The 12494-nt window shown below is 44.6% G+C and overlaps 1 protein-coding gene across 2 annotated transcripts in view; it reads right to left on the reverse strand.

Moving 5' to 3' along the window:
- LOC147698289 (tudor domain-containing protein 3-like) overlaps nucleotides 1-12494 on the reverse strand; it is a 764430-nt gene that overhangs the window by 289863 nt on the left and 462073 nt on the right. For both annotated transcript variants that reach the window (XM_086934904.1, XM_086934903.1), the window contains exon 9: nucleotides 7217-7373. In XM_086934904.1, the coding sequence (XP_086791030.1) occupies nucleotides 7217-7373 (157 nt within the window). The remainder of the gene's footprint in view (nucleotides 1-7216; nucleotides 7374-12494) is intronic.

The following is a 12494-nucleotide window of genomic DNA, read 5'->3' on the forward strand; positions in this document are numbered from 1 at the left end:
CTTGAGCAAGAACTTCGAATTGGAACAAATCAGGATTTTTTTAAAGATCTTTTTTTTTATGTACAACAAGCAAAATTGAGGTGACTTCTGGCAGCATGTTACTCAATAAGAAAACAAAAATGGTGACTAAAGTCCCACCCAAACTCTGCAACCCCCACTCCCAACCTCCCCCTTAACAGCTCATAAGGCAGCGATAAAGTCCAGATGCCGTTTATTCCTGGCCTCCCCAGTGACATAAGCAATTGAAGTACACAGATCCCCTGGATATGCATTCCATTTCCCCTATATTCTAACCCATTTATTTGGACAAGCCCTGCCCACATAGACCACTCTCTCTATGCCTGCATACAGCAGTCCATGCCACTCTTCCAATCACTTAGGCATGGTGGTAACTCAGCCCCCCAATCATACAGCATTGCATTTAGCAACCAACAACCCCAGTGTAAGCAGAGACGGTCCATACAGGTGAGATCTGTTTGATGACAAATATTCAGGAGGCACCATTATGCTGACGATCCCATATCACTTTCACATACTCCATTGAGACATCTGATCACCTCGCCCTAATGGGAAACACCCTTTTGGAAGAAGCCGGAATCACGTTGTGCCAACTTAGCGCCCGCAAAAGAATGAATGCAGCATTAGCACGCATTCGTTCAGCACGCAATTCTTAACAACAACTTGCTTTTAGGGGAGCACATTGGAGGAATGGTGTTGGATGGATTTTAAGTCCAACACCATCCCTACTGTTGCGCAGACTGGAGTTGGAATAGTAAATTCAACTATTCCAACATCCAGCACCCCCATAAGGCAAGTTGTTAAAATGACTTGCATGCTCAACAAATCGGTCCTAAAGACACGTTGGTTCAAAAGATGGCGTTCAGAATACATGCCTCCTAAATGCATGCGGAATACGGTCACACATTCCGCTCTAATATCTTTGAAGCAATGGACAACTCCTAAACATAAAAATGTTTTCTATCCAGCCCATATTTCTTGGGACACAATGCTGTATCTGTTCTCCCGATATTTACCAATGTGGTATAAGTGTAATGAGAACTATGGAGGATTTTGAGCTGCACCAACCGGAATTGTGATCGAACGGCCACCTCCCAGGGGACACCAAAGCCTCAGGCCACTCATCATCCTCCAGCCTCCCTAAATCACACTCCCATTTCACTTGCAGGCGGATCAAAGGTTCAGCGGACTTTTTTAACAATTATTGTATGCATAAAAGTGGAGTGATTTTGATCTCAATTTTACACTATTTTTCCAGACGGGGGATGTTAATCCCCTGTCTAAGATTTTGGAAACAGTTTGTGTTAGTTCTCTTTCAAATATCATTTTAGACTGTTCCTCAGACACAGTCTTTGTTCAAATTGATGTCTCTTCGAGAAGGTAGTAATGGGGCTGCTCCAAGCAGGAGTATCCAAAACAGATTAATGAAGAGAGTAATTTCTGCACCTAGCAGCCATAAGCCACCCTGAAGCAGCAATCAGAAACAGACTAAAGGGTAGGCCTTACCTACAAACTACCCCACTCTAAACAACAGATACTGCAATTTCTTCCCTCACCCCCGCCTTCTATCAAATGTCAGTGCTCGGGAAGAACTAATCAACTGACTTTTGCTAACAAGGTCCTCACTGAATTTAGAAGGTAGCCTCTGTCTCCACCCTACCGTATTTCAGTGTCTGGGTCCCCCTTATCAATCATCGGAATGAAGTCAATACACTTCCACTGTCTAGAGAAGGTGTATCCAACGTTCATCTTGTGCCATTCAACTCAGACTCAAAGACTCTCACTATACACAAAGTCCTACTACCATATACATTCTACAAACTGACCGCACATACATGCACTCGACACATGAACAAGAAAGTCAGTGCAAGGTGTGGGGTTTACATCAGCAGGGTCAGTGTCCGTGCTCTCTACTGACAGAGAAAAAGGGCTTTTTTATTATGAAGAATAATAAAAACTGAGAATGCTATCACTACTGCTTTTTGAGACTACCTCAAAGCTAGGACAGTAGTCCTACATCAGCTATGAGGGCAAGCGTGATGCATGCTATGAGGGCACCGCTAAAGTTCACAGGACAGATCTACGCCTTGCCTTACCTTGGACAGGCCCAGTCCCTTGCCTTACCTTGGACAGGCATAGGCCTCTATGTACATGCTAGATTAGTGTGGTTACATGAGCAAACAATAAGGCAGGATATTGGTATCATGATCAGTCGACAATCAGGTACTGTACATGGGGCACTGCAGTTCAAACATAGTGGTCTCAATCTTATCCATTTATGCACAAGCAACAATGAACAAGTACAAACATGATAGATAATAATCGCTAAATCGTCACCACAGTGTTTATATGTTCCATCTCTACTCTTGTTAGCCGACCATGATTCTCTGAGCTCTAACAGGTTGAGGAACAAAAATCATATTTGTAAAAATGCAGACCTAAGTTTGCAGGCAAAGGGGTTTTCCAATAGATGGCGAAAGAATTTCAGGGTGCCTTGTTTGATATATACTTTGCTTTTTGCCAAGTGCTAACATTTTTCCAGTCTTTAGCTTTTGACGAGAACTTGACGTTTAGTGTAGAACTTAAAAACAATCACAGCGGATGAATAATGCCATGAGGAGTGTAAGTTGAAAATCTTTAAAGACCCCATTCAATATGGTGCTCATTTGTGGGAGGAAAGTGTCTAACTTGGGGGGGGGGGGGAGGGGGGAGGGTGGGTGGGGAGGTTTCACAATATGTTCCCCCTGATGACGGTGTAAAGATGAAATAACAAGGCTGCCATGCTCATAAAACTTTTCTTGGAAGGTGGGATTTTGTGCTAGCTTTATCCTCACCCATGGAAGAGTATAACGGTTGAATGGCTTTCAAAACTAATGAGGGGATCCCCTAGTTTGGAACTTTTTGCCATAGGATGTGCCTATAGATGCTGTAAACAGCAATGCAGTAATACAACATGCAAAGATGTTCATATTCCTTTGTCAAATTGTATAGTATACTATTAGGACAAGTTACTGTGTTCTGTTATCCAATTCTCAAGTTCAATTAACATAATACATAAAAACAACTTTGAATAGTAGTCTAAAGGTGCCATTATCCTATAATTTGATAACACCGTGGGTTCCCCACTTCTTTAGATTTGGGTGCAAGCTTGAGTATTTCTATTAAGTTTGAGATCATCAGGGAATCTCGACAAGGGCTAGCGAGGAAGATCAGTTTTGAGGGTCAACTAAAAAAAAAAAAAAAAATTATTAAATCGTTATATATCACTTGATCAGATTTCTAAGATTTTATCAACTGTTCCAACCCGTTCCAACTGTTCCAACCCGGTATTTGAGAAGACAATTTCAACTACCCACTTGGAACTTAAGTACTATAGGCCAGATGTACATAGCATTTTTCAGGCCACAAAGGGGAAACAAAGTTTTTTCAAATATACAAAAAGCGATTCTGTAACGTATTACCAAACTGCAATTTGCTTTTGCTATTTGGACTTTGGAAGGGGCATGTTTCGGGTGTTTGATACAAACACCGAATCGGCATGGTATGTATTACTATTTTGCGACTGAATTGCGGTGGCAAAACAGTAATGTGTTTAGGGTGGGTGTGGGATTTGGGTGGCAAGGGTAATTTTAGGGTTTAGGGTGGTATGGGTTTTTGGGTGACAAGGGTAATTTTAGGGCTAAGGGTGGGTGTGGGCTTTTGGGCGGCAAGGGTATTTTTAGGGTGGGTATGGGCTTTTGGGCAGCAAGGGCAATTTTACGGCTTAGGGTGGGTATGGGGTTTTGAGTGACAAGGGTACTTTACAGCTTAGTGTGGGATTTTGGGTGGCAAGGGTAATTTCAGCGTTTAGGGTGGGTATGGGGTTTTGGGTGGCAAGGTTTTTTAGGGTTTATATTTCTGGTAGGCAGGGGTAATTTTAGGATGGGTTTGGGTGGTAAGGTAGGGTTTAGGGCGTGTACTGGTTTCTGGATAGCAAGGGTAATTTTAGGTTGGGTATGAGTTTTTCGATGGCAAGGGGTTTTTAAGGTGGTTTGGGTTTTTCAGGGTTTGGGGTGAGTATGGGTGTTTGGTGGCAAGGAGATATATATATATATATATTCACTGAAAAAACCATAGGTTTTAGGCCTTATATAGTTAGGAATTAGCATTTAAAAAACCTTGAAAATTTACTGAAAAAAACATAGGTTTCAGGCCTTATATAGTTAGGAATTAACATATAAAAAACCCATTGAAATTGCTCCTATATAGTTAGTTGGACTAACTATATTTGGCGCACCCGCAATCCACTGCTGATGAGGTCACATATTACATCATTCATGACATGGTCAGTGACATCACTGATGACATCACTGATGACATCTCAAATGACATCACTGATGACATCTCATTTGATGGGTGTTTGAGTAGGTGTTTGGATAAATGAGTTGGTGTGTGAGTGGTGGCATTGGAGAGTGTCTGTGTGAATGCTTGTATGGGTGAGTACGCAGATGTGTAAGTGCTTGTATGGATGTGCGAATGGGTATGTAAGTGGTTGTGTGGGTGAGTGAGTGTGTGTGTGTGTGTAAGGGCTTGTATAGCTGTGTTGAGATGCTGACTGAGTGAGTAATTGTGTGTGTGAGTGACTTTCCAGGTAAATAAGTGGGTGTATGAGTAGCTCTATAGGTGAGTGTGTGGTTTTGTCACTGGTTGTATGTGTAAGTTATGTGGGGCCCCCATGGCTCCCCAGCAGACCTGGGGACCACCACCTTCCCCGGGGGCAAAAATAAAGTTCGTGCGGGGTCCGTGGGGCACAGTTTGCTATGGTTTGGAGCGAGTGGTAATGCTTCCACCAAGCCATAGCAAACAGCTATGTCCCAGGGTGGGAACCCCGGGACATAGCAGGAGCTGGCCCTGAGGGGTGGCGGTCCCTGGGGTCATTTATGGCTACAGGTGGAGGGCCGTGTGGCCCCTTCCACTAGACTACACAGCCCCGGGGAGGTATTGCTCCAAGGGGGTCGCGCACCCCCCCGGTCTTTGATTATAAAGAGTTGCCCCAAGGAAGTGGCTGTCCCCAGGGGTGCCCCACAGACCCCTGCAGTAACTTAATGTTTGCCCTGGGGAGGTGGCAGTACCCAGGACACGGGGTTGCCAAACAGGCATTTTTATTATTAATAAGCCCTGGGGAGGTAGTGGTCAATGGGGCATAATAAACCTGAGGAGGGGGTAGGCTCATGCGAACCCCCACCTTAACTTCCAGGACCTGGCCCATCCAAGGGAGCCATTATTAGCAACGCGCGGAAGCCAGTGCTTCGATTTTTTTGGGGGGATTTTCACTGGGATTCGACTTCTATTGCGACTCCCGCCGAAAATTTTAATAAATGTTTTTGGGGCTCTATAGTATCCCTGTGGGACACCCCACCAAGAGCCCTAGGGGGGGTAGGATTTTTCTCCGGTGCCCACTTTACTTTTTTCTTATGTTTTTTTCTTGTGACTCGGTTCAATTGGGTCACAAGATGGCTGCCAACACTTACTGGTTTGAAGTGTTGGCAGTCAATCAGACCTCAGCACGAGATCAAAGGGGTCACGGATCTGTTGTCCCTATATAAACAACTGGACATTTCTTTAAATAATTCAGCATCTACTAAACGGATTTAGACCTTTTAACAAAAAGGTCACTTTCTGGACCAACAACTATCTTTCTGACAAATTTGTTGTAACTCGGTTCAGCAGTTCAGGTGGTAGCCGTATCTGAAGGTCCTATAGAAATTAACACTGGGAAACGTGTTTTGGGACCCCCCTTTTCTCTGCCCCCACTTGACAGATCACCAAGAAATTTTCAAGACACCACCTAAGGTGAGTGTCAAATTAGTTCTGAAAATGTTGTGCAGATACGTCAAACAATGCCAAAGTTATTGGCAAATGAAAAACGCTCTTCCCAACAATAACTACCTACTGGCTATAGCCAGTAGGAGATATAGATAGATAGATAGATAGATAGATAGATAGATAGATAGATAGATAGATAGATAGATAGATAGATAGATAGATAGATTATACTTACCATTAGAAGTTTACCACGCATATGTCTTTACCAAGCTTGACATTTTCTTTGTAAAGGCATACACGTGTACAAGACGTGTGCATTGTAATGACAGTGTTACAAAAGCATGCGTTGCAATGGCATGCGTGATTCCGTTATACAAATCTGATTGGTGTCATACTCCAAGACTGTAAGACAATTTATGTAAAGAATAAATCTCAGTCTCAAGAGGTCTACAGAAGTATATGCAATGTAGAATGCTGAGGTTAATTAGTCCTCTTATGGGTCCAGTATACTGTCAGGAAGGTGGAGGTATGGACACACAGGTTTTTACCATACCATCCCAATGCTACTGCGATGAGGATGAAAAAAGGATTTGGAGCTCAATAATTCTGTAAATATGCAACCCAAGTGGACTCTGTAAGTGATTAATCTTTTGCCATGATATTCTGATGGTCATACAAAGAAATGCATTGCCGGAATTCTCGTGGACATGGAAAATGTGGACAGTACTGTGCTATCCAAAGGCAGACACGGAATGGCGATGGCGAACACGTGGGTGGAGAAACAGAGAAAGAAAGTTAAAGAAAGACAGCTAGAGAAAAAGAGCAAGAGAAAAAGGAGAGGTGAAAAAGGAGATGTGAGAAAGGAGATGTGAGAAAGGAGAGGTGAGAAAGGAGAGGCAAGAAAAGGTGCGGTGACTAAAGGGAGAGGCGTGAGAAAAGGGAGAGGCGTGACAAAAGGGAGAGGCGTGACAAAAGGGAGAGGCGTGAGAGAGGTGAGAAAAGGGAGAGGCGTGAGAAAAGGGAGAGGCGTGAGAAAAGGGAGAGGCGTGAGAAAAGGGAGAGGCGTGAGAAAAGGGAGAGGCGTGAGAAAAGGGAGAGGCGAGAAAAGGGAGAGGCGAGAAAAGGGAGAGGCGAGAAAAGGGAGAGGCATGAGAAAAGGGAGAGGTGAGGCGAGAAGAGGGATAGGAGAGAAAAGAGGTGAGAAAAGGGATGGGTGAGAAAAAGGAAAGGTGAGAAAAGAAGGGAGGTGTACATAAATTCATTTAACTGATTATTTACATTGTAGATAAACAAAGATACAAAGAGAGGTTTATCAGTATAATTTGCACCAGTGGTTTACATCTCCCGAGGCTGAGCTCGGAATCACAAAGCCACAGTTACGTGGCACACATACCTCGAGGTGGAGGGCCTGGGACGGGCTTGGGCTTGCTGCCGGTGAGGAGGAAATTTAAGGCTGCCTCCATGTTGTTGCCATAATCCATAAGTGCCTGTCTTGCTTCATCCTTGCTGAACCCCATTTCTGTTATGTGCTTCAGAGCCTTTTCATCAACCTGCAATTAAGGCAAAGCTGAATGCACTGACAATCTGAAGGCAGTGTGCACACTCATCGCAGAATACAGTGTCTTCTTTATCTTCAGCTGCCATTCACAGTCTTTCATGAATAACATTTAATTAAAACATTTATATTTAATGCTCACACAGTCCCATTTAATTTAACTTTGTAAAGCAAACGGGTTGTCGTTATTATGTGGCGAGCGGTAGCTGTGCTCAGAAAATGAAACCGGAATACGCAATTGCCAGCACACTTTAGTGTTTTCAATGACCCCGGCCTGCCCAAAATATCACAGCATATAAAGTGTTCTTATCTTTCACAGGAGTCTCGAATGATGCAGCAGATCGAAGGGCTCGCGCTCCTGTCCACAGAAGTGAGGCCTTTTGGCAAGAGAATAAAGATGAGCGCTTATCCTTGATTTCTTCGTAATTGGAAACCTAACCCCCTGGCTGCCTTTACCACTGTGATCCAGGACTGCGGTCAGAACTGTGGCTCGGGTTTCGGTAGCTTCACTAACGTTTTGCTCGAGTCACAAGCATACGTGCCAACCCTCCCGCTTCAGGCGGGAGACGACCGATGTCTGCATTCACACACCCGGTGCCTCGGCAGGCTGCAGCCGGGACTGATCTGGTCAGAGTGACTCGTAGTATTCACGGCCATTAACCTTCTACTGTGGCCCTCAGCAGCGTTGGATTGGTAACGAGGGCAATGCCCAAGGGGCCGGTGTCCAGTTCCAGCTGTGGGCTGCTTTTTTTAGCAGCCTGGGGGGCCGATTTGTGCTGTTTCTGTATTATTCAATGCCGCCAGCGGCCCAGTGGGTACCTGAGTGGCCTTTCTGAAGGTAAATGGGCGTCCATTACCTCCCTCTTATCAATGGCAGAGGTGTCCACTCCCTTTCTCTCGCTGGGCCGGCCAAATAATGTGTGCATATTGAGCTAGGTAGGGTGGCTGAGCTAAAGTGGCCTCACCTGTTTTCAGGTGTTTCACCACTGTAACCTAGTCCGTGCATTTTTTTAACCCCCCCAACCCCTTTTTAAAATAACATTTCGCTGAAGCAGTGTTTTGCAAGGCAATATGCAAATGTGGGCCGCTTTCTTTTAGCTTGCCCGGGCCGATTTTCAATCCCAATCCAACCCTGGCCCTCTGTCAACATTTTTGTCACCAAGATTCTGACGCGCTTTCTCCCTGCTCCTGGGTAAGGTGAGAAAAACTGCGTTTCCAGGGGCGGCTCCTCCACAGCATCGCCCTACTGCTTTATGATCAGTGCAGAGGAAAAAATAAAATGATAATAACGAAGCTGGTCAGAGCAGGGGCCTGGGGGAGGAGTGGTGAGCATACTCAAAGTGCGCATGAATATTCGACCGTCTGTCTTGGGCCAGGTAAACGTTGCGTTTTCCCCATAACCTGGTGGGGAACTGGCTCTCTGTCTCCGTCTGAGTGCCAAACCACGGCACTCGAGCCAATCATAACTCTGCGTTGAGATTAGCTTTGGGGAATTTAGGGTAACCAATGGCAATGCTGTATTGCAGCGCTGTCATTGGCTTAGGGAGCCTGGGGTCCCAGGTGTTTCCTGCACGGCGGAGAGGCTGCAGTGGGACCCGACCAGCAGTAAACTTTGCTTTTTTCTTTTGTATTTTTTTTTATTTTCTCAGGCTCCAGCCCCAGCCACCGTTCCCTACCAGCCGCCACTGTATGTTTCTGATATCTGATCCTACAGCAGCACACTAAGTCCCATACATATCAGTAGACCTAATTCAGGCCTCGATACAAGTCAATGGGAGAAAAACATTCTTCTGATTATTTGTTCGAAAAATCTCCCACTGAAACCTTTTAACCTGTTGGCATGGATATGCACAAATGTGTTGTGTCATAGGCACCAGGAAGGTGAGCAGAGAGATCCAAATGTGAGCAAGCTAAGGAGGTATCTATGGGAAAATGCTGGAGAATAACAGAGGTCAACAGGGGGTAAACCCTGATTAAACAGCACGTTTTAAATATAAGAGACTTAAGGGACTAGAGGATAGCAATGTTCTAAACGCTGCAAGGGTCAAAGAGGCAAATGCACTCAATATGCAGATATTTTAGTTTAGCTCACTTTTTCAGATTGGGACCAAAAAAACATTGTCCAAAGGCTACTGCACAATTCAGCAAAGCAGCACCCATTGCTGTCCTTCACCCTTTTGCTAACCAAACTGCAGATCTCTGGTCAGTTTTTGGAGGTGTGGGAAGTTCGATTTTGCATGCGGGTGTGGTGACGCTAAATACAGAGGGCTCTGTAGTTGGGGGAATCAGAATGCTAGCCCGATGTGTCGGCTTTGGGATGGGACAGGCAGGGCCCTGGTATAAGGGCCTAGGAATTTGATCTATTGTTTGGGGAGTGGCATGATGACGACATGAAATCAGTTTTGGAGGTGGGTGCACTGCCAGAGGACAAGGGTGAGTGCAAGGCAAGAAGCCAGGTATGAGGTTCAGGAAGTCAGAAACGGGGGTCTGTAATGGGATATCAGGGCACTACATTCGGGATTATATTACGGAGTGGCATGACACACTGTATGTGGTCTGTTTGGGGAGCTATGGCGGTCTTTGGAAATTGGGAGAGTAAATGCTAGGTATAGGCATCTGTTATCCGATTGACATGATGCCAGGTTCAGGAATGTATTTTGGAAATGATGGGGATTACAGGACGCAAAAGAACAGTTGATGGACAGAATGCAGAACAAGGTCATACATCACCCCAGTACAGAGATCTGGGCCTAAATCCATCGTTTTTTTGCTCACCACCCCACCCCAGTTCAGACATGGCCATATGCAAATCAGCCTTGACCCTGTGCCTCATGGGAACAGTTCAGCCCGAACTGCCAAGCCATGTTTTCCCTGGACCGGAATCAAGCATCCTAGGACCGGTTTCTGGCTATCAGCCGTCTTCAGCCAGGATAGCTTGACTCCAGTGGCGTGGAGAGCACAAGACTCACGTCTGAGCATACTCTTCCCACTCGGGGTGACAAATGTAAAACAACAGTTGATGGACAGAATGCAGAACAATGTCATACATTCACCCCAGTACAGAGATCTGGGCCTAAATCCATCGTTTTTTTGCTCACCACACCACACCACACCACCCCAGTTCAGACATGGCCATATGCAAATCAGCCTTGACCCTGTGCCTCATGGGAACAGTTCAGCCCGAACTGCCAAGCCATGTCTTCCCTGGACCGGCATCAAGCATCCTAGGACCGGTTTCTGCCTATCAGCCTTCTTCAGCCAGGATAGCTTGACTCCAGTGGCGTGGAGAGCACGGGACTCACGTCTGAGCATACCCGTCCTTACTCTATGAATGGAAGAGAAATTGACATTGGTCTTAAAACACCTTGGGAGAGAAGAAAACATATGTCATGTAACACGGAAAATGTAATTTACCTCCTGAAGTGCCCTAGTAATATGCTATATGTGGGCATGACCACAAGGAAAGTCAAGACCCGTATCCTGGAACATATGAGCACGATCAGGTGCGGAAAAACCAACACCAGAATGACGGCACATTATGGAGAAGGGCCATAATGAGAAGGACCTCCAATGGACGGTGCTAGACAAACCAAAAATACCAGCTGGCACGAGGAGTGTGGGCGAAGTTTTGATGTTAAGAGAACAACGTTGGGTGGAACGATTACGCAGTAGTACAATAGGTCTGAATGACCAAATACCATGGTTCCAATTATATGGTATGATAACAAGATGAAGTGAGCCAGGGGATTGCTGTGACGAATTATAACGATGTGCACATGGCCGATTGACTCACGGTATCCAGGAGTATGAAGATCCTGGAACCTATACTGAACATGGGATGGCAGCATGTATCGGAAGTAGCATGGATGGAGTGATAATATCCCTAACTTGCACATTCCAGATATACACATCAGTCACCCCATTGTACCAGATAAATAATATGACAGGTTACAAGGCCCATACTGACTCTGATGGATTAGTGGTTGCCAAGGAGTTTTTTAACACACATAGACCAGTGAGGATGCCATCAATCTATTATATTATCAGGGAAGACTAAGTATCAATGAGAATAAGATCTCTCCCGATCTATTGAGCAATAACACCACCTTTGCCATAGTTGTGCATTTTTTTCACTCTCCTTTTACTTGGCTTAAACAATCACAGCAGTATTAACCAGCAAGGGAGAATACTTCATTATTTTTTCACAACCAATGCATTTTTACAACCGATGCATTTTTACAATAAATAGCATGGAACACACCTTAATCTGGTTGATTGGTTGATATTCAGGGCGAAATAAAAGTATATATGTAACCCGTTTAAAAATTAGTGATAACTATGTAAATACGAGCCTACATTCATTCCGGTACTATGAATTACATAACCACCTATGTCGATATTTTAGCTGTGTCTGACTTCTTTGTACTTGACCTTAATGTCATGAAAAAATGAATAATTAGGCCATTGTGGTGCCAGTTACATGATATTTGTTGGAATCATGAGGCGGTATTACCTTAGTGTACTGTTGTATTTACCCTTCCAAGATGGCGCCCGCTAAATATGGAAAAACATAGCGAGTGTAGATAGTCCTTAAACTATGTTTAGTAGCGTGTCCCAGGAAGGAGGATGGTCACGTGGTATAGCGATGATGGAGTATTTAGAAACGGTGTCTTTTGCATACACTGCATCGGCGGTGGACTGCGAGAGTGGGAGCATAAGACCAGCTGTTCTCTTGTGACTAGTAAGTTGATATCCAGGAGCAATAGACCTCTGACAAACTTTATGTTAACTAACGAACCTACATAAATAATGACCTAAAGAAGATCTGGAGCTTGTTGTTTTAGATAATAATGTGCTCTTTAATATCTACAGTGTGATGGCGAGAGAACCTGCCCCACACAGTCCCGGGTTAAGAGCAGTTCTCTTAAACTCGTGTAAGTAAGAACCCATATGTAGTTTTTTTTAGGACATAATACATGGAAGAAATGTATTTGCGAGTTCTGTGGCATCATGTGTGTGTTTTATAAAATAACATATTTTTAATGTGTGCGAAAACCTTGGTGGATGGTACACAAAGGGTTTTTAATGGCTGCGTGGAAGTGATAAGATTACGTGA

Source organism: Lissotriton vulgaris, chromosome 8 (genome assembly GCF_964263255.1).
Source record: "Lissotriton vulgaris chromosome 8, aLisVul1.2, whole genome shotgun sequence".
NCBI lineage: Eukaryota > Metazoa > Chordata > Amphibia > Caudata > Salamandridae > Lissotriton > Lissotriton vulgaris.